Source organism: Lemur catta, chromosome 14 (assembly GCF_020740605.2).
Source record: "Lemur catta isolate mLemCat1 chromosome 14, mLemCat1.pri, whole genome shotgun sequence".
Taxonomy (NCBI): domain Eukaryota; kingdom Metazoa; phylum Chordata; class Mammalia; order Primates; family Lemuridae; genus Lemur; species Lemur catta.
The window spans coordinates 11,244,529-11,272,099 of record NC_059141.1 but is presented as its reverse complement, the minus strand read 5'-3'; the positions used below and the strand labels follow the sequence as shown (position 1 = coordinate 11,272,099).

At 36.5% G+C, this 27,571-nt stretch overlaps 1 protein-coding gene across 1 annotated transcript in view; it reads right to left on the bottom strand.

Moving 5' to 3' along the window:
- The window catches only part of PDZD8 (PDZ domain containing 8), a 73,082-nt gene that overhangs the window by 3,319 nt on the left and 42,192 nt on the right, over nt 1–27,571 (bottom strand). Inside the window, exons 3-4 of the mRNA XM_045569380.1 lie at nt 22,894–22,996; nt 4,359–4,521 (exon numbers count right to left, since the gene is read on the bottom strand). Coding sequence (XP_045425336.1) covers nt 4,359–4,521; nt 22,894–22,996 — 266 coding nt within the window. The remainder of the gene's footprint in view (nt 1–4,358; nt 4,522–22,893; nt 22,997–27,571) is intronic.

Genomic DNA, 27,571 nt, shown 5'->3' with positions numbered 1-27,571 from the left:
AGCAAAAGACTATGAATATGGGATTCTTTTTCAGGACCAGAAAGAACAAATACAGGATAAATTGTTTTAAAGTTGGTTACTATCTGTATCTGTAATATCTATCTTAAATTTTAATGTTATTTTAATTCTAATTGTTACACTAACATAGTTTAAAATTCAAAAGATACAAAAAGATGTATAGTGAAAAAATCTCCTTTCTACCTCTATCTCCCCAACCATATTGTCCCTTTCCTGAGGTAGCCCATACTAGCACTTCTGGCATATTCTTCTAGAGACATTCTAGGTGTATTATCATTTAAATACTGTTTGTTTCCTGCCACTCTTCCCACCCTCACCAACATAGCACTTATCCAAGATATCCCTTTATGAAGGACTTAGAAAAAGGTAAGAAGGGCTCTTTGTTTTCCAAAGATCTTAGGGCCATTCTAAGTAAATAAAAATAACACCAGCCCCTTCTAATAACCTGACTTCAGAGTTCCTTAATCTGTGTCCTCTCCTATTTCAGCTACCTGGGAATATCAGCCTTTAACCTGGGCATCACTAAGAACTTTTCCACATCAAAGAGCTTTCATTTTCAATTACTCTCTCTGATCACAGTCTCCTATTTTTGACCTCTTAGCATCCTGTCTGCTAACTGAACCTGTTTTTTGGCAATTTCCTGGCCTAATCATTCCTCCTTTCTTCTCATGGTCCTATTTGGCCTCCTGATACCACCTGATTTTCTACACAACCACAGTCTCAAGATTACAATGATGTTCTCACCAATATTTTTTATTCTCTTGTCCTAGCCCTTTCCTCTTTACTACATACCTGTCTTTTTGATATCCAGCTTTCCCAGCTCCACCATTCCCCCTTCCTGCTCCTGAGCTCACCACCTGGATCTAGCAGCAAGTCATGCTATCCATCTTCAGCAAGGTGTTCAGTGCTGCTTAGCATCCTCCTTTTGATCGTTCTATGAACAACTAAGTCTCCAAAACACTAGCTGCAAACCTTTCCTGTTCCCTGAAAGCCCACCCTTTCCACTCTTTTACTCTGCAGATGATGTCACCTTATTTACCAAAAAGATCAACAAGAAGCTGCCTTTTCTTCCTGCTAATAATTTTTATTATCTTATTTCAGAGGAGGAAGTATCCCATTATATGTATAGGGTGTCCCAAAAGTCGCCATACATAGGGAAAATGGGAAATTGTAGCTAAATGTGCCTTTATTTACAAAATACTCATCACGAAATTTTACAAAATTTTTCCTTTGTAGTCTCCATAGTCATATTTTATCCTCACTCATATTTTTTCTTCCTTCTTTTAAAACTTTCCTTTTCCTTAGTTTCCATGACACTGTACTAAATTCTGATCATCTCTCCTTTGGTTTCTTTTTCTCCACTTATAGGACCTACTCCTTATGTTATCAACGTTTGTCTGTCACTAGTTCTCTCAGCCTTTTTTGCTCTCTCCCTGCTAATTACAGCCACTCCAGTAGTTTAAAAAACTCTCAACTTTTTCTTTGGCTGGTTTCCTCTTTTTAGTCCTACATTCCCAACCTCTGCACATCATACCACCTGGATGTTTTGTTGGTCACTACATTTTCAGCGTAGTTAAAAAGTCCTGTTCTGACTGTCTCATCCTCTGCTCTCACTACTATGAATCAACTTGCCATTACCAGGTAACCCCATTTGAATCCTGGAGACAGAGCTGACTGACTCCCCAGATCCATTTAGCTGGGAATTCTAACTCAGAATTTCAGCCTATTTTCCTTCCCTGTTCAGATCCTCCTGATCACTGGCCTCAGCTACAGTAATAAACAGTCCTTAACTGCAGTCCCTCACTCAGACCTTTCCTACTTTAATCTCCAAACATACCACTGCCAAATTTTTCTAAAGCTTTGGCTCAAAAACTTTTAGCCTACAAATTCATCACCCTGAAATTTAGACCTTTCTAATATGGCTCTTTTTGATTTATCCAGCCCTAAGTTCTACTACTTCCCTATAACTACACTATGTCCCAGCAAAACTGTAGTTTGACATATGCATAAATGAAAAACAAATCCCTCTAATGATCTGTAGTAGGCAAAAACTTCAACTAAATCTGAACTCATTTTTTTTCTGGAGACAGTCTCACTCTGTCACCCTGGGGCTAGAGTACAGTGGTGTCATCATAGCTCACTGCAACCTTAAACTACTCCTGGGCTCGAGCGATCATCCTCCCTCAGCCTCCCATGTAGTCAGGACTACAGGTGTGTACCACCATGCCTGGGTAATGTTTCTATTTTTTGTGGAGATAGGGGTCTCACTCTTGCTCAGGCTAGTCTTGAACTCCTGACTTCAAATGATCCTCCCACTTTGGCCTCCCAGAGTGCTAGGATTACAGTTGTGAGCCACTGTGCCCCATCTAACCCCATTTTTTATGACCAAAAAATCTGCCCTCATCTTATCTCTTCCTCAATCAGCAGGTGCTTTATGGATATGGCCACATACCTCTCAGGGCTGAGTCATTCAAGCTTGGATTTTTCTTTTGGAATATTTCAAACATATTCAAAAGTTGAGGAAACAGTAAAACGAATTCTACTACTGAACTTCAAATATAACATTTTACCAATCTTATTTCAACTATCGTCAATCCCTTGTTACTAAATATTTTAAAAACTATTATATATCCATATAAATGAATTACAACTATAAAAACTTTTTTGAAAAATACTCATTGACATGGAGCAAAGTTTATGACATATTAAACGAAATAATGAGCATTACAAAAAATACATAGTAAGTTTTCAATTTGTTTTCTGGAGTTGGGGCAGGGGATATATTTATATACAGAAAAAGTCAGCAAAGAGACATATAAAAGTTTTTCTGTTACGTTCCAAGTTTTAAACATGAATGTGTATTACACCCTCCCCTCATGTCAATAAATATATGTATATTTATAAATGTTACAAATGATGTGAAGGGATAACTTTTGATTTTTCACTTTGCATACATTTATATTGCTTGGCTTTATGTATTTATTTTTGATAATAGGTATTTACTACTTGTGTAATTGAAACAAAACCCAAAAGAGGATATAAAAAAGAAAAAATATTAATTTTATCCTGTAGGTAAAACCAAAACAGGGTGGATGTGTAGATATAAAAAATTTATATGGAATTATGGTTTTAGTGGTGGGAGATTCTTGTGGCTATTATTTTATTAAACAACTATATAATGGATGAAGTTTGTATCTAGGCCCCTCCTAGGTGCTATGCATCAGCAACATCTGGGAGCATGTAGGAAATGCAGACTCTCAGGCCCGCTCCAGGTCTCTGGATCACAATGCACATTTTAACATCATGTCTGGGTGACTGGCATACACATGAAAGTTTGAGAAGCACTGCTTATGCTTTGATCAGAGGAATTTCCATGTGAAAATGTTAACTTAGTTGCGCTCCCAGGTGTGCAACTAAATAATTTTCATTATTTTACCATCATGATGGATTTGAATCAAAGACAGTTTCTTTGACATATAACCAAGGGTAATTGCTCCTTGGTTTGGGAACTGCTCTACCTTATTTATTGTCTTAGCTGTGAAAGAACATATCACATTCGCCTTAAAAGATCAACTGTGACCAACCATGTGTTCAAGAAATCTCAACAAGCCTAGAATGCGTAAAGCAGGTACTACAAAGGTCTGAAAAGGCTGGGACTTTCCCCCACTGCTGTGCACGTTGAGTCCCACTGCTTAGACGTATTCATCACAAGGAAATAATCTGCGTATCCACAGAGTTTTTATTGTTGTTGATAACACTCCAACTGAGAGGAAGGCATGCAAGTAACACGTTTCCACCATTGATTAGAGCTAAACTCTGAATAACAACATATTAATAAATGGCTGGCCACTCAGACAATATGGAGCCACAGGACAGTTTGAGTGTGCCCTCCTGGACAAGGAATGTTAGTTTCTCTCCTGTTCATAATGCGGTCCTGACTGAGGTGGATAGTAGTGCTAATACCACCAATTTTAGGCTCAGTGTAGTAATGATGGTGGTCATACTGAAAAGTAACCATTGACTTACCCTTACTTTCACGTTCGATAAAAAATAGAGTAGTAGAAGGTAGGAAGGGAAGGAAAATTAGAGAGGTTATGCAAAAGTAGTCTAAAGTATCTTAAAGATTTATATGTTAGGACTAAAATGGCATATATATTTTTAAAGTATTTTGAAGTCCTCCTTCAGATTTTTATTTATAATACAGTTTATTACTTTCTTTCCATTATAAAAGTAACATATGCATATTACAGAAATAAGGAAGAAGGAAGAGAAGAACAACCTCACATCTACTTTCTAGTTTATCTGTAAATGTAAAGTATATTGCATATTAGCATAATTACCTCCAATAGCAATAAGTCGATCTCCCCGCTGAAGATCTGCAATTGCAGCAGGCGAGTTTGGGGCCACAGTTTCAATTATGACATGCCCAGCATATCCATCAGTTGACTGGACAAGACGAAGTGTAAGTCCAACACTTTGTAAATTCCCTTTTATTAATTCAACCTTTGATAAAGGGGAAAAAAGGAAAACAGATTCAATGGATTCATAGTAGTGGAGTTAGAAAACAGTAATACACTGAGAGTACCATAGCTGATGCTGACTTTTATATCATGGCAACTATTATTAAAGTTAAATAGAGGAAGGAAGAAATCTTTATTGTAATAATATTAACATATTCTTAGACTACACATTTAAGTCATCAAAAAAGTTAAATACTTTGTCTTCATGTTCCATGTTTACTGTAGAAAATTTGGAAATAAATAGAAAGGCAAATGAAAAGAAAATCACTCCTAATCATATTATCTAGAACTACTGTTAATATGTTCTATTTTTGATTATATATTTTAACACAAAATTGAGAACTGTCTCAATAAAACTGAGACATCATGAATATAATCATATATTGTGAATATAATTTTGAATCTTGCTTTTTTCAAATATAATGGTTATAATATACATCATTATATGTGCTTTGGAAACTCTACTTTTTATGGTGCATTCTTAAATTTTCTTTTTAAGGGTGAGGTCAATAAAAGAGTTTACATTTATGCATTATTAACAGTTACCTTGTGCCCAGTGCAGTGGTGTGCACCTATAATCCCAGTTACCTGGGAGGTTGAAGTGGGAGGATTGCTTAACCCCAGGAATTTGAGACCAACCGGGGCAACATAGTGAGACCGTCGCAATTTAAACAAAGAGTTATCTTATTAATAAGATGCCCTGTTCTAACTCATCAAGATCATTTTATTTTATAAACAAATCTGTCATTTAATTTATTAGGAATACATATCTCAGATTAACATCATCTGTGAACTTAAAAAAAAATCATCATGCTATTTGTCCTAATACAAATCATGGGTTTAAACAAAGATAAAAAGCTGTGAACCAAAATAAAATCTTACCCCCCCCTCCAGCTGACTGAATGACCACCTTCTGGTCAAGGGGACCCCAGAAATATCCTAAAGCTGAGTTGCTGGCCATGAGAAGGGAGGTAAGACATACTTCATCATACCCACCCACCCCTCCTTCCTGGAGATAGCCTTTGTAACTCATTAACAGGCCTAAGGCTATGCAAGACAAACCTGCAGATCCTCAATTGAAACAACAAATGTATGTCAGGGGGCTTGTCTCTGATTAACAGACTTCCTTATCTAAACATAAAACATTCCAAGCCTTTAGACAAAGCTTCATTTCTTTAAACAATTACAAATCAAAGAATCTTTAAACTCACCAACCAGTCCTGCATTTCTCCCCTTTGGGATGTCCTGCCTTTTTGGGCCAAACCACTGTATGCCTTCCATGTACTGATTTGTGACTTTACATATAATTCCTGTCTCCCTGAAATGTATAAAACCAGACTGTAACCCAATCATGGCGAGACCACTTGCTCAAGGCTTCTTGGGCTTGGCTCTCCGGGCGATGGTCACACGTATTTGGCTCAGAATAAACCTCTTTAAGTTATTCTACAGAGTTTGGATTCTTTTCTGTTGACAACACCACATCTCTTCAGATGACAAGAATTAAATCAGTGTTCACTGAGTTCAATTACAAATCAGTTTAATTGTATTATCCTCCAGTCCACATTTCTTAGTCTTGTTCTTCAAGGATATCTCAAAAAGGACTTTGCCAAATATTCTGCTAATATCCAAATGTATTACTGTCTGAATTGCTTTAATATATAAATCCCACTTAGCTAGAGATTCAATTTTCCTACCTAATGCTATTGGCTGGTAAAAGAACCCTTATTGGAATTTGTTCTTTAATTTGGGTGTTAATAGGTTTTGTAAAGTTGTTTTTATTTTAAGGAAAATCTTAATGATATTATGCTCAAGAAATGGCAAATGTGGTCAAATTTTGGATTCCCTGCAAGTTTACAAACGACAAAACACCTCCAAAAAACATCATTTGTATTTAAATCTCCCAAAACATCCATCTAGTTCCTACCTTAAGATATAGCAAATAGTTACCATATAATGTTAATTAAAGTGCTTTACTAAAGGCTTTTAACAAAGCCCTTAAGGACATATTCTCTCAAATCCAGGAACATAAATATATTCTTAATATAAAGATTGCCAAATTTTAGTTTTTGTTTTTTTGTTTTGTTTTGTTTTTTGTTTTGAGACAGAGTCTCGCTTTGTTGCCCAGGCTAGAATGAGTGCCGTGGCATCAGCCTTGCTCACAGCAACCTCAAACTCCTGGGCTTAAGCAATCCTACTGCCTCAGCCTCCTGAGTAGCTGGGACTACAGGCATGCGCCACCATGCCCGGCTAATTTTTCTCTATATATTTTTAGTTGGCCAGATAATTTCTTTCTATTTTTAGTAGAGACGGGGTCTCGCTCTTGCTCAGGCTGGTCTCGAACTCCTGACCTTGAGCGATCCACCCGCCTCGGCCTCCCAGAGTGCTAGGATTACAGGCGTGAGCCACCACGCCCGGCCAAGATTGCCAAATTTTAGAATGTTAATTTTTCTAGTTACAAAAAGCTAAGGGTAGCAAATGGGTAAAAGATTAAATTGTATGAGTCTAAATATTATAAAGTTTAAAAATTAACACCTGGATTTGGAATGTGATTTTTGTGATTTACTGTTTGCTCTTAAAAATAGAATGTAGGTTTCATGGGATGGGTTGAGAAGTGAACTGAAGCTAGTATAGGTATTAGTATGTAACAAAAGTAATGGCCTGAAAAAGGGTAAAATGTTTTATGAACTGTCTCTTTAAACCCCCCTCACCCTTTTTGGGAATTAAAATCTGCATTCTTGCCTGAGGCCAGTAATCAGAGGAGCAGAAGAGTGTTCTTTATTTTTTTGTACCATGTGAGATGGCTCAACCCAACTGTCTGGGCAGAGGTCATGAGACTATCCTAACCAGAGATGCTACAGTTAAACACCACTATCCTGAAGCTGAAAACTCCCTTTAAAAGCTCTGTATTTCTGCTTATAGATAGGACAGTGGTACTTTAAGACTAGAGTCTACCATCCTCCTAATTTGCCAGCAAATTAATAAACTTCTCTTTTCTTTTCCTCAAACCACTTGTCCTTGTTCTTCTGATGTGGCCTTGGGGACAAGTGCCGAATTTTCGGTAACAAGTGTACTTTAGTTTCTTATTTTCGAATAATATTTTCTCCTTTTCTTTTCTTACTTCAAATGATATTGGAAATAAACATTCCAGATGGAAAAAGAGATAAAGTTTTCAGTAGGAATAATCAGGGCAAATACTAAATTACCTCCTTTTCTCCTCAATTTTTATTACTGATTATTAGCAAATGCTCTTAATTTCACACTTATACAGGGAACACAAGACATTGTTTCTTTTACCTCTTTTCTTGTTAGAAGATTATTTTGTTTACTTTTAAGCTTGCACACCACTAACCTATCTAATTTTGGAGTTATAGTTTCAGCATTCCCTGAAATAGGAATTACTGCTTTAAGTTCTGACAGTGATTCAAAAGTTTCAGAGTATAACAATAACTCTTAATTAAAAACCTGATAAAACAAAGCATTTAAAAATGAAAATCACACAAAAATAATGTTATTTTAATGTAAAATTTAGGCTAGAGTTTAGAAGATCATCCAAATGATACATGACTTTTGGAACAAAATTGATATCTCCACTGGGGTAAAACTACTATTTTTAAACAAGAATAGTAAAAAAATAAATTACACTATACAATTCTCTCCTATACATATGTATCTCTATTTTAAAGTTATACATGACTATTGGCTATACCATGTACTATAAAATATATGCCAAAAATAAGAATTTTTAAAATGATGACATAAAAAATAAACAAAAATAGAAATTCTACATGTTTTTCCTGTTTGCTGAAGCATGTGGCATGCACTCCCTGGAATATGATATCATCACCTGAGAGGTTTTGGTTTTCAAGATTATGGAAAATGTCAAATATATAAAAAAGTACAGAGAATAGTAAAACGAACCCTGTGGTAGATTATAAAACATAATTACAAATTCCTCCTGTTCTTGTATGTATATCATTTTGCAATGTAACTTTACTAAACCTGTCATTAGAGGTATAACTTGTTTCTCCATCACTCTCAGCAACCAATATAACTAGAAAAAATAAGCAGAGGCACAGACCATTTGAACATTATGAACCTTGACATATTGACATTTACAGAACACTATACTCAACAGTGGCAAAATATATTCTTTTCAAGTGCACATGATAAATTTGCCAAGATGTGGAAAGGTCACAAAATAAGTGTCAACAAGTTAAAAAAGACTTAACTTATACAGAATATACAGGGTATATTCTCTGATCATAATGGAACTAAATTAGAAATCAATCAATAATAGTAACTAGGAAAATCCCAAATATTTGGAGGGTAAAACCATACACATCTAAATAATGCATGAATCAAAGAAGAAATGATGAGAAATCAGAAAATGTTTTGAATGATGAAAATATAACCAATTAAAATTTGTGGGATGCAACTAAAGCAGTGTTTACAGATAATTTATACTTTTAAATACTTTTATATGGGGAAAGCTATCATTCTGGGCCATTATAGCATTGTTAGAGCAAAAAGATGGAGACAAGAGGTATATCAGGAAATTAAAACCACCATGATGATATCTATCAGCTGAGATTTAATGGAAGAGAAAAATCCTACCCTGATTATAATAGAACACATTTTACTAGGAAAAAGAAGCAATACTTCATAGAACATTTCACAGAACATTTCATATCACAGAATTCTATATATTCTGATTATCTATTAAATAAAAGGTCCAACGATGTTATCTTGCAATAAATATATATGAAGTTTACCATATCTATTAATATCTATTTGCAATAAACATGTTCCTGAAACCTGTACTTTGTGGCATGACTGACATTTTATAAGAGAAAGAAGAAATAAAATTAATAATATTATTAAACACCATATGCTCAGTAAAATTGACACCAATGTTTGCCAAGTCCTCCCCAGCTTTGGGACTAACTCTGCAACCCTCTAATCCTGCCTATGGTTACAGCAGGAACAGCCATGCTTATATAACATGTTCCACTGCCCTGTCTCATTAGAGTCCAGGGGCACACACCTGACCCAAGCAGCACCAATCAGAGTTCCTTTCTGAACGTTTGGAATTCACATTCAGAGATTCCTTGAATTAAATAAACATAATTGTAGCTGTTGGCATCTGTGTATGTTTTCATGGATTGGGAAGTGGAGAATGCCAGTCTCCAGAGTGAAGAATAAAGCCCACAGACAGCCAGGAGCAGACAGAAGAGAGGAGACTAGCCTCACAGTGGTATAGTCTCTGGTTCCAGTTTGTTTATAAGGCCTGGCTGTACTCCTGCTTAAAGCTGTGTAAGTCTAACCCACAAAGCCACAAATAGTGGCCCTGATGCCTGCCCTTGAGGTCCAAGGAAACAACCCAGTATCCTTAGAGTAAGTACCCTCTTTTTGCCTAAACTAACTTCAGTGAGTATCATTTTTCTCTAACACGTTCTAGCTTACTAGGCATTGTACTGGAGACTATCATATAAAATCTCATTAAACTCAAAGTGCTGTATTAATTGAACTAAATTATAAAGGTAGGATACACTCTCTGTGGTTTAGCCTGTATCAACTGGCCTGAATCTTGTTGAAATCAAAAAGTAGATTTCTACTGAAGTAGAAATACTGTTTATATGACAAAAAGTTTTTATCAATTGTCAAGAATTGCTGACATATGCTAACTAAACAGCAATTACATGAGCGAGCTGAATCGCAGGGGTTAATACAAGAATGTAGACAGCCTACATTTGACTTCACCACCATGTCAGTCATAGGTTAAAAAATTCTAGCTGCATGTGCTGCATGAGCAATTTCGTAACCACACGAAGATAGCCTTTAAGAGCTCTCACACTCTGACAGCCTTTTAATTCTTCTTAGACCCAGCTGGGGACATCTTATTTTCACCTGGGGGGAGAAACAACATTGATTGTTTTTAATCTCTTCCTAACATGGACATAATTTTACACAATGGATAAGAAGAGAATATATTTCAATGATATACCCATATAATTCTTACTTTACAAACTGTTCTCTCCTACATGAGCTTGTTAACACTGAACAAAAAACAAAAACCTAAGAGTAAAAAGATCACTAATACCCTGTTACTATAACCAGATATATTTTGAATATTCTTTCATCAAATAACTTTCTGAAAAAGACATCATGAGAACTATTTCCAGCTTATTTTTGGAAAGTAGTGGGGCAGGGAAGGGAGAATTGTGACCTAAGGCACAATAATCAGTACATGTAGGTATACAACACCAGTATAAAACTGAACTTTTAATAGCAGGCTTTTATTTTTTTTAGAGACAGGGGTCTCGTTCTGTCACCCAGGCTGGAGTGTGAAGGCGAGATAGTTCACTGCAGCCTCCCACTCCTGGGCTCAAGTGAAGCAATCCTCCTGTTTCAGCCTCCTGAGTAGCTAAGACTACAAGCACGCGCCACCACACCTGGCTATTTTATTTCTATATTTATTTTGTTTTAGAGACTGGGGTGTTGCTATGTTGCCCAGGCTGATCTCAAACTTCTGGCCTCAAGCAATCCTCCTGCCTTGGTCTCCCAAAGTGCTGAGATTACAGGTGTGAGCCACCCTGCCTGGCCAATAGCAGGTTTTTAAATGCAGATAAGCATTCCCAGGCCTTCTGGCCCAGTGTAAATCAATATCTATTCTACCGGAATTCTCATTATATTACAATAAAAAAAGATGCCTACAAAAGCCTGTTTGGAAAATAATTACATCTGAATGATTACCTTGCAAACATACTTAGGTTTCTTCTTCTGTTTTCTCTTTTTAAATCTGAAGTTCCCATTAATTTTTTGATTTGAAACAAATTTAAATTTTATACAACCATTCCAGTGAAATAAAAAGCTCAGAAAAGTATGTAAAGGCTGAGGTTGATATGGAAACAACAGAGTGGAAAACTCTTGCCCTTTTTAAAAGGGGCCCTTTGTCAAATAGGAACAATGCTTATTCTGAATCACCAAGTCAACTCCCAGCTTCACATATTATCATCGTATTTCTGCAAGTGATTTACATCTTACTAAGGAAATATAGAGCCTTAGGGACAGATATTTTTTAAAAAAAACAACTTATTTACAAATAAACTAACTTTTTATCTTGAAATAATTTCAAATTTACAGAAAAGTTGTAAAAATAGTAAAAGAATTGCCATTTATCCTGACCCCAGATTTCCCATTAACATTTTGCCACATTTGTTTCTCTCTGTATATTATTTTTCTGAACCATTTGAAATTAAGTTGCACACATGATGTTCCTTATTCCCTAAATACTTAAGTGTGTATTGCCTAACAAGGACATTCTCTCACATAACCATAGCATAATTACCAAAGTCATAAAATTAACATTGGTACGATACTATTATCTAATCCACAGACCTTATTCTAGCTGGAATGCAATTTTGAAATATTAAGCAATAGCTTTTCGCTTTTACATAATCTATGACCAAGGAATTAAGTCAGAGGTTAACAAACCATAGTCCGTGGGCTGCTTTTAAAGAAGTCTTACTGAAAAGCAGCCACACTCATTTGTCTATATCTTATCTATGGCAGCTTTAGAGCTAAAACAGTAGAGTTGAGTAATTGTGACAGCAACTGGCCTGCAAAGCCCAAAATATTTACTATCTGGCCCTTTCCAGAAAAAAATGTGCCAAACCATGACTTAAAGAATATATGTACATGAATATAACATATGCTGACATTAATTTTAGATTTCTTTAAAACATCAACAAACTGGAAAAAAGCCTAATGTTATCAGTAGGCGATTGGTTAAATGAATTAAGGCAGCAGTACACAACCTTTCTGGCACCAGAGACTGGTTTCATGGAAGACAATTATTCCACAGACTAGGGATAGGTGGGGGTGTGGGTGGGGGAGGCATTTGGGATGATTCAAGAGCATTACATTTATTATGTAGTCAAACCTCTCTGCTAATGATAATCTGTATTTGCAGCTGCTCCCAGGGCTAGCATCACTGCCTCAGCTCCACCTCAGATCATCAGGCATTAGATTCTCGTAAGGAGTATGCAACCTAGATCCCTCATATGCACAGTTTACAGTAGGGTTCACACTCCTATGAGAATATAATGCTGCTGCTGATCTGACAGGAGGCAGAGCTTATGCAGTGATGCGAGTGATGGGGAGTGGCTGTAAATACAGATGAAGTTTGCTTGCTCTGTCACTTGCTCGCTTCTTGCTCACCTCCTCCTGTGCGGCCCGGTTCTTAAAAGGCCACAGAGACCAGTACTAGTCTGCAGCCCAGGGGTTGCGGACTACAGAATAAGGTACACAGTGAAATATTTTGCAGACATAAAAACAATTGACACACATACAAGGGGACAGAAATATGCCCTTGGTATATCTGAGTGAGGGAAAAGGCAGGTTATAAAATAAATAATCTCATTTTATTTTTTTAAAGAACACACAACCACATTCTGTATGTGAATAGTGTCTGTATGTGTGTGTTTAAGAAGTTTTCATAAAAGGTTAACTGGGTAGTGGAATTATGATTGACTTCTGCAGTCTTCTTTATAGCTTTATTTTTTTTTAATGGGGGGAATTGCCCATAGCAATTTCCAAATATATATAACTTATCTTACAGAGATAAGTTGCCAATTTTGTTAAAATATGCAAGTTTCCGTAAGTTTCACAAATGAGTATAGCATCACAAAAATTAAAAGTCTGTTTCATACTTCCTTATGCTCGATAGCTTTCTACTTAGACTTCTGACATTCTCAGTGTTCAATTTATAATAGATAATTCACATTTCATTTAGAAAACAAGCCATCTGTCCACATTTTAAGAATCACTAGATAACCTTTAAATACAATGAATTACCCAGAAGTAGTCTTATTTACTGTGATTAATAAAACATTCTTATCTTTTCTAGTATAGAGCACACTGTTTATACACAAACAACTTCCAAATATAACTGCCTATTTGTCTAGTACAATCCATTATCAATGTAAATCAACATGCGTACAAATGGGAAACACAGATGTCCCCAAACTCACTTTAAACTCTACTCATGTTCAATATTTACGTGGAGAAATACACAATACCTTATGGAAATACTATAAAGACTAATAGGACATATGAATTAAGTGTTGCTGTTGCCACCCCCTTTCCACTTGCCTGTTTGAAAGCAAAAACAAAAATTCCAACCTAGTTTTATTTTTAGCCTACCCATTTTAAAGTACCTTTGATTAGTAAATGATAGAACTTCACACTGATAGTAAAACACAAACGTGGTGAGTATTAGAGATCTCAAAGAGTTTAATACCATAAACTACTTCCTAAGAATTTTAAAACTTTGTTATTAATTTTACAGATGCCCAGAAGTTTTATGCTATGACATTAATACTCTTTATTCCTAAGAAGTTCTTAATTTATCACAAACCTCCCTAAAATTTAAATGATTAAATTTAACTATTGATCTCCATCCTCCTATAATATCCCTTAATAAGCTTGCTGATGTTCTTAAGTCACTATTTGAGAATACTATCTTAAAAAAAAAAAACAACAAAAACACTACCCCATGACTGAGCAAGATATTCCACCTGCCCTCCTCACCTCGGTACATGAAGGGTTTAAAAGAAAGTAGGGGAGGGGGTTTATAAGGATACACAAAATATCAGCACTAAAAACAAAGCAGTAAAAGAAGTGGCATCTAGGCCAAGTTCAATAATTATAGTTACGATGTGCCAGGTATTGTGCCATTTTACATACATTTAACCTTTATACCCCATAAGGCAGTTACTATTATCTTTAGAGACTAGGAAATTATGTGCTCACAGTTATATAACTAGAGTGGAAGAACCTGGATTTGAAACCAGGTCTCTTGGGCACCATCTGTGGAGATGACATAGTAGTAGTTAAGAACACCAGCTCTGGAGTCATACTGTTAGCTGGATGATTTGGGTAAATTACTTTCTCTCTTTGGGTCTCAGTTTCTGCATATGTAAAATGAAGATAATAGTGCCTATTTTCATGGGGTTGTTCAATGAGGGTTAAATGGCTAATGCATGTAAAGTCTTGACACTGTGATTGGCACAGAGAAACTGCTTAGATCTTGTAATTTGCTAACTACTGGACTGACTATATGTGGGCAGGAAGTTGTATACTACTGCAGGATCTCTGATAACACTTCTCTAACACTTTTCCAAACAGTTCCTTTCCTAGTTCTGCATCCTGAATCTGTGTATGACTCAGAAAATGAGCTATTTGGCAAAGTGGGCTTTTATGCTACTGTGCCTTGAAAAGAGTAAGTTTTAGCTTGTGAGAATGTATGGACTCAGAACAACAGTTTTATTTGAATCACCACAAACTGCAGGGGCCTAAGAAACAGAACCTAAAAATAATGTTTAAGTTTTATGAATATTACCCCCTTACACCTTGCTCTCAAAAGTTTTAAAAAACATTTAGATTCCTACTATTATATTGTGAAACCATTGTTTTTCTTTATCCTATCTGAAGAGATCTAAACACAGTGTAAACCCCAAATAACATGTTTAATTTACTAGATAGACACTAAAAGTTGAAACAACAGCAGTGAAAATATAAAACCAAAAACTAGTAGATCAAAACACCACATAAAAAATTCCATCTCTTAATGTCATGACCTTTGATAGTCACTATACCTCAAACCAACTTGTCCAGAATGAGATCCTCTTTCTCTTCTTCCTTCTCCCTCCTCATAGCTCATCTTTCTGGCTTCCTCTCTCACTCCAAAAACCCCTCCGAGCCACACTATCTATTTTCCATCGCTATTGCCACCATCTTGGTTCAGGCTTTCATTACTACTCATCTGTGCTTTTTCATGCCTTTTCCTTGTCAAATCATCCTTGACTTTATCCACTGCTGACAGATTTGATAAACATATTATCGATTACCCCCATGTGCCAAGTACTGTGCTAGATATTTTAATATACAGAATCTTATTTAACCCTCACATAACCATATGAAACAGAACAGGTCCCATTTTATAGAATAAAGTACTTGTGGATGTGACCAGTTTAGGGACTCTAAGGTCATGTTGCCAATAAGTGACCTAGTTAAGACTCAAAACCAGCTCTAAGTCTGACTCAAGAAAGATTCTGATGAGGTCAATTTCACTCTAAAAGCCTCCATAGCTCCTACTATCTTGGAGATTAACAGTGAAACTTCTTAGACTTATATTTAAAGCACTCCATAATATGGTCTAATATTTTTTTCTCATTTTGCATAATCTTCCTATGCTACCATATTCTTTAGCCAACTTGGACAACTCATTGTATACCAAACCACACCCAAATATTCTCACTCTTTATAGGGGCTTATGCCATATGTCCTTACCTTGAAATGCTTCTCTGCCATCTCAAAATCCTACATATACTGTGAGGCCTTGCTCCAATGTCACCCCCTTAATTATATTCTTTTCTGGTTTTCCCAAAATAATGTTACTTCCTCTTCATTGGAACCTCATAGTACTTTATTCTGAATTCTCTTACAGCATTCTTATGATAATAGTAATACTGATGCTCACAGTACTAACGATCTTATTTCCCCATTACTTATTTTACTTACAGTGTGGAAGGATGATATAATGCCTTACACTTTGTATTTGGTTTCTTCCTTCTCATACAGTGCCTGATTTGATTTGGAGAGTTATGTTTGTATATTTTAACTTAAGATCCTATTCTTTTTCAAGCATTTCCCAATCATACTAAAAACATTTAGAAAAGACAGAACTGCATCCCTTATTTTTAATCAAGATGAACTTTAAGAGTGTTAATGTTGCATAGGATTTACTATTAAACCTCACAGGCAGTTTATTTAAGAAGCCAAATTATAGAACATTATATATGGTTAGAATTTCATAGAGTCCCCACTGTATTCACAAATACTATCAAATTGAACTAAACCAGAGTTTTCATAAAAACTGACATTTTCAAAAAAGCTTTATTTGCTTTAATCTTTCTCTTCCTTTTGATAAGATTAACACTGTAAATGGCAAATGGTTAAACAGAAGCACCAAAATGCTATCTGCAAGGCATCTGGACTTAAACACACACACCAAAATGCCAACCCTTAGGCATCTGGTCTAATATATTTATAAGTTTGCCTGTCTCAGATGTTCTTACTTGAAATCACAGTCTTTTGGGGAGCTCTCTTATACTCTGTATGTACATTCAACAATACGTGAATAGATCTGGACTTTGTAGATACATTTGGTATCATGCAGCAAGACTTCTAAAACTCTCCAATAAAGGGAAGTAAGGCAAGTAAAATTTTACATCATACCTAGTCATTTTATTTAGGCTACATTAAAGTATACACATACAGTAAGAAGTCTTTTGATGTTTTTAATAATGCCAAAAATAAATATTTATACTATTATGCACATTTGTAAACTAAAATTCTCACTCTAAAAACCAGGCTTTTCATGAAAGTAACATTGAGCAGTAAATCTCCTTTTGTGTACTTCCTCGTCCTAAGCATTTTTATTTGGTTAAAACATACATCGGAGATAGCATGGAAGGGAGAAAGGAGACAGAAGTGTGACTAAAAGTCATGCTGAAACTCTGAAGCTCTAGAAGACAAAGTGTTGAGAGTAAATGGAAACTCATGGGCAGACAGCCAGCCTCAGTCTTCCAGAAACATTTATTGAATACCCACTGAATACTCAGTGCTATGAGCAAAAACAATCACGGTACCTGATAATATGGAAGATACTGCCAGAGATAACACTGATCAAATTATCATACAAATATAAACATGAAATCCCAACTATGATAAGTATTACCAAGGAGTTTCATGCTTGTTAGGTAACATTTCCCAGAGGAAATGATGATTGGTGTATTAATCAGGCTCTGGCAAGGAAACAGAAAACAACTGAGTATTTGAAATAGAGGGGTTATAAAACAAAGGAATGGCTAACTGGTGATAAAGAACTGAGTACCAAACAGGAGACAGTGAGGAAACTTAGATAGTAACACCAGTAAGAAGTCATTACTAATCTTAGGCTGGAAGGACAGAGTGGGGAAGTGGTATTGTAGAGGCCAGGGGCTAGAGCATTAAGCAAAAGCTGGAAGCATGGTAGGTCTGTCCTGTGAGAAGAAAAGCATGGAACCATGGAGGAGAAAGAGCAGCCGCCAGACATGTCCAAGGCAGAAGGGAAGAGGAAGAATACACCGACTTCCCCAGTCCACTCCCATTTCCCATCAATGTTTCACATTCATCAAACCCAGCTGAAAGCCAGCTAACACTGAAGCCTTAAAATACAGCCCTACAGAGGTCAGCCCTCTCATGGCATAGAGCAGGGGAAGGTCCCAAGAATGCACCCAACAGCATTCCTTCTTCTAGATCTGTGCTGTGTAATATGGTAGCCATAAGCCACATGTGGCTACTGAGCACTTGAAATCTAGCTAGAATGAACTGAGATTCAAGCTATACTGTACTTGTAAAATATATATCAGATTTCAAAGACTTTGTAGAAAAAAGAATGTAAGATATCTCATTGATTTTTATGTTGATTACACGTCTAAATGACAATATTTGGGATGGATGTATGGGTCAAATAAAAAATGCTAAAATTAATTTCACCTGCGTACTTTTCCTTTTTTCAATGTATCTACTAGAAAATTTAAAATTATATAAAGTAACATATATTTCTATCAGACAGCGCTGTTTTAGGTCATGTATGAAAACTGATTCAAGTCCTGGACTCAATCTTTCAGGGTATTACACCTGGCCATCCTTACCCTGTTTCCCACATCTTTAAGCCAGATCTACCTGTGACAAAATATTCTAGTAATTATGTTTTGGGAACCTTTGGTGTGGATCTTTATCAAAAGCTTTTTGAAAGTTGAAAATGCATTTACTGCTTCCATTTCTTCTATATGCTCATTTAGCCTCTTCATATTAGACAGAAATGATTTCCCTAAATACTGATTTTTCTCCCAACTGATTACCCTTCCTCTACACCATGTGTTTCCTGTATTCATTTGCTCTAACCTTTACTCTGGAAATAAAAGGGGACTCACCGAGCTCTGTAACAAGCCAGACTACCTCTGAATCAGGCTCAATCTTAGGCAGGTAAACATGGCTGATCTTATTTTGAAAGTCCCTTCATTCAAATCCTATTTCACCCATAGTTTCCGATCTCTCCTTACTTCTGTTCTAAAATGATTCCACTATCACCACTTCTAAACTGTCTCCTGATTATCAGAATACCATTCACAGTCCAGATTTTGCTAAAGGTAGTAGTATTTCATCAAATAAGTGTAGATATTATAGTCGTAAGACTGTGGCTCTTCGTATATGAGAAAAGTATTTCATAGACTCTACAGTACTACATATGTTACATACTTGGTTTGCATATCTCGTTTTTTACCTTGGCAGCAGTTCTTAGAAAGCAGGTATCACCTCTTCAAATATCACTTTCATTGTAAGGATGTGTTTAAAAAGTAAACTGAAGGGAACCTGATATCAATTATTGACCTTTCAGAATCAGATTCTTTAGAAAAATGAGGCTTTGATAAGGAAGCAACAGTGCAGAGAAGGAAAAATACCACAAGTCAAACAGAAAGATAAAGTCCAAACCTAGGAGGTAAATTCTTCCGACTTCATAATTTTGGGTAAGGCTGACCCTATTTAAAGCCTTTCTTATGGTAGTTGCCAATCACAAGTTGCCAGCTGACACCATGTAATGCTCTGAAATGAATATACTTATTCTGATTAGGAGCTCTAAAATATCACTTATGGATTCTCCCCAACTTTAGCTGAATGTTCTTTAGGGATTTATCAATCCCTGTTTTTCAGGTAGATCTGAAGTATCATGTCATCTCCTAATGCCTTTAACCACAGTTCCCTCTGCTATCTGCATATTGGGCTACATAAGACATGAGGTACTTCTACTCTTCTATTTATACTAAACAAATGACTATTCTAGTATCTCTCTTCTGCCGATCTACTCTATATTAACAGACCCAGAAGCTTCCTTTGGATTTCGAGGCTCATATCTCTAGTTGTAGAAGGAAAGACTTGGTCTCTCAAGAAAGGCAACAGCTATTCAAGTGTCTAAATGCAGAGTGATAGGTTAGAAGAAGAGGAAGTAGGGTCAGCATCAGAAAATGTACATAAAAGCTTGTTTCTAAAATCAGAACTCCTCACATCATTTCATTTACAATGAAAGAATAGGTGGGTGCGCATACCAGCGCCCACTGCCTTTTCCTCTCCCCGAGAAATCCCAGATTTAGAGGTTCCACAGCCCATTTTCATGGTGCCTTTTCTTCTCCCCAAATGGCCTCAAACATTCCAAGTTGGACAAAGAATAGAACAATCTGTTTGAAGAATCAAATATCAGTGTGAATAAATGATAAAAAAGAAGACATAGGAGGCACAGGCAGACTTGTCCAAAAACGAAGAGAGGGAAAGACAACAGAACATTTACTAATAACCTATTTTGTGTCTGGAACTTGTGATAAATCAAGTGGGTGGTCAATGGCAAGGAAACTCCAATACTGGAACAATAAAACTTGGCATCTCTCTCTTTAAAACAATGTGTGCTAATATGGCATTTCCGTGGTCTGTGTGCTCTACCATGCACACAATAATGATCATGCATGTTTTAAGATGTCAGATTAATTCATTGTGAATTTTATGTGATAAGTACTATAAATTCTATAGATATTTACAGTTATTTTCATAGTTTACTACTACTGAAATATCATGGTCTGAAACTTTTTAAAATCTGAAAACCTCTTAAATTTGTTCCTTAGTGACAGTGAAGCAAAGTGTCATCACTGAACCTGAATATTGCAATGGACTCAAATCACAAACTGCATTGTCTCGTTTTGGTGTAAGTAAAGAAATTGTTAATATTGACTCTATTATATAGTGTTGAAAGATGATCCTCAAATTTTTGTTTAAACCTAATATATCTAATTTATCTGCACCTCAGCTATCATATCTTATGGGGTTCTCATGAGGAATCTTTCCTTATTTATTATTTTTAAGGAACAAACAAAACCACAAGACAGCTCATTTATCCTGTGAGCGCTTTTATTTTGCAAATGAGCTAAGCAGGACACTGATCTGAGTGTCTGAGTTTGCTCCAGATTTTCCTGGATTTCTAGTCAGGTACTTCTAGAACAGGCTTTATGCAGGCTATTTGTTAAATTATTCTTTTCAATTTTTTCTTTTTTCTCAATTCATGAAAAATTTCCGTAAAAACAAAAAGTCACCAGATAGACTTGAATTGTTTTCTTGTGGATTAGTCACCTAAAAGCTATTCATAACTCCCCTTTCCCTTGCATTCTAATTCTACAAAGATTGAAATATTAAAATGGTTTCTCATACTGTACTTCCCTGCTGCTAGGGGAGAACACATGACCCACTTCTGGACAATGAGATGTAAGCGGAAATCCCTGGGAGGAGATTCCAGAAAAGCTTTTAAAGAGGGTAAAACCTAGCTGACATGTGCCTCTGGCCAACCTCAGATCTCACCGTTTTTCTTGAAAGGTAGATACCTAGGGGTGCATTAGACATCTTGCAACCATGAGGACAAAAATCCCATGCTAAAGATGATAAAGGAGAAAGTCATATTCCTTCACTATAATATGGTAAATGCTTTAAAAACTCAAAGGCACATTTAAAATATGGAAGGAATTTAAGTTTCTTTCATTCTGCATATTCATTACAATTAATATAGCTAACTTCACTGAGCAATTTCAACATTAAAATTATATTTAATCCTAAATATTGTATTTATACAAAGATAGCTTCCTAAACTCATCAAATGATCTGGCATGAGTTTTTTAATGATGTTCTATTTTCTACCAAATTTGCAAAATATTCTAAATGATCAAATCCTACTCCCTGATATGTTGTCTTGAAGAACACACGAATTCTCTTCCCTAGAGATATTAAATTTAGACTTTTGTAATTTAATGCCTGTAGACATTTGTTGCTGACATTTTCAACACTAAATGTAATTAGTAACCTAGAAATTCTTTCTTCAAAACTACCTATGACATATGCTAAGATCTAAAATAATGAGGCAAGATTAAAGTCTCACTAACCTTTGCTACGAAATATGAAAGCTGTCTAATCTCATATCTTTGCAAGTATAATAAAGTAAACTGAAAATGCCAATAGCAATGTCAGGTTATGACCAATTCAAAGAAAAGCCAAAAATTTATCTGGACAAAACAATAATGCTTTTTCATGTAGTTAGGTATTTCAGAACAAATTCTAAAACTGGGTATTTCATTACTCTGAGGAGTTGCTTCAAATTGCTTGAGATGTAACTTAAAAGAAGGAACAGCCTCCAAAGAGAAAGGAAAGCTTCCTTAAAACCTCTATTTGATCACATCATTACCATCCTTCAAATCTTCCACAGCTCCCTACTGCTTTCATAAATTCAAACTCTGTGGGTCAAACCATTCTTCCTTTCCTGTTTTAATTCTACTTTCTCACTCTAGATCAAAATTACCCTATTTCTTCCAAAAGAATTTCACACTGCCCAATTTTTATGTAAGGATGTTCAGAACAGTTACTACACGAAGAAATGGGAAACAATTTAAAAGTCAAAGGAATATCTTTAAACATACTACATAGTTGTCCATGAAAGATTTAGCAGCACTTTGACTGTTACCGGGTAATACTGGGGACATGCTTCTACCAAAAAAATTATTCATCACTGATCTGAAATTCAATTTTAACTGGGTGTCCTTTATTTTCTCTGGTAAGCCTGCTCCAGTGTCATCTCTTTAGAGTCTTTCCCTATTATCACCAGATCTAAAGAGCCTCTTTTGTCATATCTCTATTTTCTTTATAGTATTATAGTTGTCAATCTCTGGAAATACCTTTGTTCACTTTTTTGGTTTACTAGTTTATTGCTATGATCTATCTTTACCCTATAAAGTGTAGCCAACCTCCTCTCTCCTCTAATCCCCACACCACACCTCTACCCCATGTACCACAGAATAGGGTCCTTGCTTGTCTGAAATATTTCCCCTGCATCTAAAACAGTGCCTAGTATAAAGTAAGCACTCATAAAATATCTGTTGAATGAATGAATCTTCTGAATTCATATGCCTTCTAAGGTGTTTAGCAAAATTATTTCCTTCTAATTTCATAAATGGAACAATTTTAAAGTTCTGAAAGGAAAACTAGTTGGACTATGCTTCCTATCCAGGTACTTCATGTGATTTATTACCAATGTTGTACTATAACAAGAACTGTTCATAACTATTTGCACATGACCAAAACTAACTCTAGGAACACAGGAATATTAATAAAAGCATACTTATAGAACTTTATACAGATGTAAATCCACACAAATTCATTTTACCGTCTTAATAGAACTCCTTTGTTTTTCTTCCCAAACGCCACTGCTCAACTCAAGAGTGCAATGAATAGTTGCCTCTCTGTCATAGGATCCAAAAATGAGTAACCTGCAATATAAAAATAAAACAGGGAGAATATTATACCTGCCATATGCATTAAAATTTTTCTTTCTGATTATTATAACAAAAAGTAACACATTATTCCATTATTACAGGTTTAGCAAAAGAAAATAATTAAATCAAACATTTAGTACACCCTCTAGTGGAAAAGTGAAGTAAAGCCCAAATCAGATGAGATTCCAGGATATGCTAGTTTTCAGCTGCTAAGTCAAACAAATACAAAGTATTATCTACTCATGAGGTAAAGAAATTGAGGAAATATTTATATGTAGTAGCAAGAGCTACAGATCTTTTAAAAACAGTGAATTTTAAAAAAAAGTTGCCGAGTGATATATCTAATTTACCATCTGTAAAAATTAAACACACAAAAGTACAACATAGCTACTTACGAACACACACACTTATTTCATCTGCTAACGTGATCTTAGTCAAATTATTTAACTTCTCTAAACCCATCAGCCCATCTCTCTTCTGGGAAATGCTTGTCTCTAGAGTTGTGAGAATAAAAGAAGAATGCACGCAAGGCATTTAGCATAGTGCTTAGCAAAGAGTCAGTGCCCAATAGGTGTTTATTATTTCTATTACTGTACTGAAAACAATTGTCAGGGAAAACAGGCATCATCTAATTTTACTGTTTAATATTTAGATCTAAAAAGGACAACTGAGGTCCAATCCTGAGATGACACAGTTTTTATTATTGAAGAAAAAGAAGGTTATCCATGTGTCCAACTTCTATATTGTCTATCCTCAAAAACAGACTGTAAATCTGCCAATTTGTTTCAGGAGTAAACCTGAGAAGAACTTTAATAGAAATCAACATTTTGACGGTTACTCTAGTACTTTATCCCTACATGAAGATCATGAAGTAGGAGAGACATAATGAAAAAAAAGGTAGATAAAACACATTAGGGAAATTTGAGAAAACTGTATTCTAAGATATCAAGCAAATCCTGTCCATGTTTCACAAACTGGCCTTACAAACTGAGAACTCTGAATAAATTCATGCCAAAAAATACCTAAATTTAAATAATTCTTAAAGAATCTTAAACGGAACTTTAAATTTAGTGCATAACAACCTATTACCAAAAAGAAGGCAGGCCAACTATATTAAGAGGATTCTTAATTATAATACTAAGTTTATAAAAACAAGAATTTACATTCTCTAAAGCTCTGCTGCCACCATCTGTTCAAAGAGTAAACTACCTAAGAGCCTTCACTATCAATGCAGAGAAAACTGCACCAGCTAGCGTTCCTAAATTCCAGTTATCAATCTTCAGGATTCAAAAACGAGAAAGTAGAATTCTCAGAAATTTTACCATGAAATCGTAAGTTATATTTTTCACACTACTTTAAAAATGTTTTTTAAAATTTAACAAAAATTAACTCAAAAAAGTTCTAAATATAAGAGCTAAAACTGTTAGGTAGATAGTGAGGGATGCCGGGTCTCCTAAGTGGGTGCTGTTGCCTTGGTGCAATTGCCCTCCCTGGGAAGAAGGATGAGGGTGGGCCCCAGGCCCCCATCTTGGTTCTGCCCCACCCGAATCCTCTCCCAAGAGACTGCCATATCTGGGGGAGGAGGAAATACCCTACGAATCTGCCAATCACAATAACTTAGTGTGCCAGCTGCAAAAGAATGCAGAGGACTCTCTAGCCCACAGGCCAAGCAGCATAGGTGCCACAGACTCTGGAAACCGACCTGCATGCATAGTAATGCAACTTACAACTGTCCAAAGTGGTTCTATGGTGACATCTCAACCAGGAGGGAGGTCCCAAGCCGGGCACTATAAAACAAGATGCAGACCACAACCAGTCCCTTTTGTGCCCTCCTTTTGCTCTCCCTTTGCTGCGACAATGTGCCTGGTTGTATGTGTCAATGTGGCATATGCATCATGCTCTATAAATCTATATCTTGCTCTTGCCCTATAATCCTATCTTTCTCTCCTCAATAAAGCTCATTTTTGTGCTTGCCCTACTTTGGTGTGTCTGCTCATTCTTCGGCCATGAGTGCATCCAGAACCAACATTTCAGACTAAAGCCTGACATAGCTTAGAAGAACACATAAGAACAAATCTTTTTTCCTATTGTTGCTTGTTTCTACCTTATAAACCCACAGTTCTGCCACTGCCCAGTGGGAGCTTTCTATTTTGTAGAATTCATGAATTGCAAATAAAAGCCAATTAGATTTATAAGTAAATTTATTGTAATTTTGTCTTTTCACAGTTCTGGTGACCATACGAAGGAGACTTCTGATGACCCAGAGACTCCTTGAGGAACACTGAAAAGGTGCCAATAACCCCCTCTCTTTTTGGGTATCCTCTGTTTTCCTCACAAAGCCCTGAGAGTTTCTCTCAAGCTCTGTCTTCTTCTGCACTGAGTTCTCTGATCTCTTTGGTTTTGTGGTACCAATGGTTATCTGTGCTGCAAGAGGGCATATGACCTTTGGATTTGTGGTAGCTGATGTAACTGCCTCTACGACCCTATTATTATCCCCTCCCTTAACTACTTGACCCTTTGAGTTGTTTCCTAGAAATGATGGGTTCCAACTCCTGGCCTCAAGTGATCCTTCCACATGGGCCTCCCAAAATGCTGGGATTATAGGCCTAAACCACCATTCTTGGCCTGAAGTGGACTTTCTACCACACAAAAGGAGTTGAGATTCTAAAGGCCCAGAACAGACTTCCTGAAGCCAGGACTCACCAGCCCCCTCTGAAATCCAGGAGGGGTAAATGGCCCCTCCTGGATTTGAGGCAGCTTCTCAGCTTCTGTAGTATTAAAAATTCCTTTCTTCCTTGGCAATCCTCATTGTCTCAGTAATTGGATCTTTGTGCAATGGGTAACTGTACCTAGACCAAATGCCCTTGCAGTTTCGCCAACACAATTTTAAAGGTAACTGTCAGCGGTTACAGTAAGTTACTACTGCAAGGGGCACGAACTCTGGCTTTTGGAATTTGCAGGTATGTGGGTTCTATCCTCTTCATTTCTTTTTCTTGTGCATTTAGGTAAGGGAGGCCTGAGGTGTCTGACTGGATAAGACAGAAACCGGAAAATCATTGACTAAGTTGGTCAAGGGAATCTCAGAGCCAAAGCCAAAACCTGACTGGTGGGCATGGGTTGTGCACTTAAAAGGTATTAGAGTTAGCAGTCCCCAGCCTTTTTAGCAACAAGGACTGGTTTCACAGAAGACAATTTTTCCACAGACTGGGGCGTGGGTGGGGTGGGGGGGGGCGGGTGGCAGAGCTCAGGCAGTGATGCCAGCCATGGGGAATAGCTGTAAATGTGTAAATACAGATGAAGCTTGAAGCTTCACTTGCTTGCCTCCTGCTGCACACGCCTCCTCCGACCCTTCCTAACTTTCATTGAAGACAATTATCCCAGGGACTGAGGGTTGGGCTACAGATTAGAGTGACTCATCACCAAGAAATAAAGACTACCATGAGAGGATAGGCTGGTCAGGGAATGGGCTAGTTGACATTAGGTTGCCCACCAACTGTAAGAAAAATGTCTGTGAGGTACACCGTAAAAGCATTACAGGACCCAGACCTGTAGCATCTCTCTCTTAGGCTTTTACATTGGCTTTGAGAGACTCAATATAAAAATGGGATCCTTAATTTCTAAAGAACTGAGTAGTTTGCCTTCTGGCTATGCCTGCTTTTTACGTGCATAATTATTGGGCCTGGAAGCTGCAATGCACTTACAAAAGTGGAAAAATCTTATTAAAGATAATTTAGAATTATAATGGCCATGAAGACCCTTTCAGATGTACAAGACCATTCAACTAAGAAGCGTGAACTAAAATAAAAGCTTAAGGCTTCCCCTCCACCAACCAGCTGGCTGAATAGACCACCGCCTGGCAGGATACCCTAAAATCAAATTGCCTGCCAATAGGAGGGAGGTCAGACATGCCTCATCATGCCCCCCTCCCTTCTTAGAGATGTCTTTTGTAACTCATTAACAGGCCAAAGGGTACTCAAGACAAACCTGCAGGTCCTCAATTTACACAACAAACATGTCAGGTGGCCTGTCTCTGATTAACAGACCTCCTTATCTTAAAACATTCTAAGCCTTTAGACAAAGCTTCATGTCTTTAACCAATTACAAGTCAAAGAATCTTTAAACCCACCTATATATAACCTGTAAGCCCTCACTTCGAGATGGTCGTTCCTTTTGGGCCAAACTAATGTATGCCTTCCATGTATTGATTTATGACTTTACCTGTAATCCCTGTCTCCCTGAAATGTATAAAACCAAACTGTAACCCAACCAGAGTGAGTCCACTTGCTCAAGGCTTCTTGGGCATGGCTCTGGGTGGTCATGGTTCTCAAATTTGGCTCAGAATAAACCTCTTTATTTTACAGAGTTTGGCTTGTTTTCTGTTAACAGAAATAAATTGAATCCCAAGCTCACTCTGATTAGGCAGAAAGAATGTTTTTTTTTTTTTTTTTTTTTTTTTTTTAGAGACAAGGTCTTGCTCTGTCACCCAGGCTGGAGTATTGGAGTATAGTGGTTCATAGCTCACTGTAACCTGGAACTACAAGCCTCAAGCAAGCCTCCCACAGTGCTGGG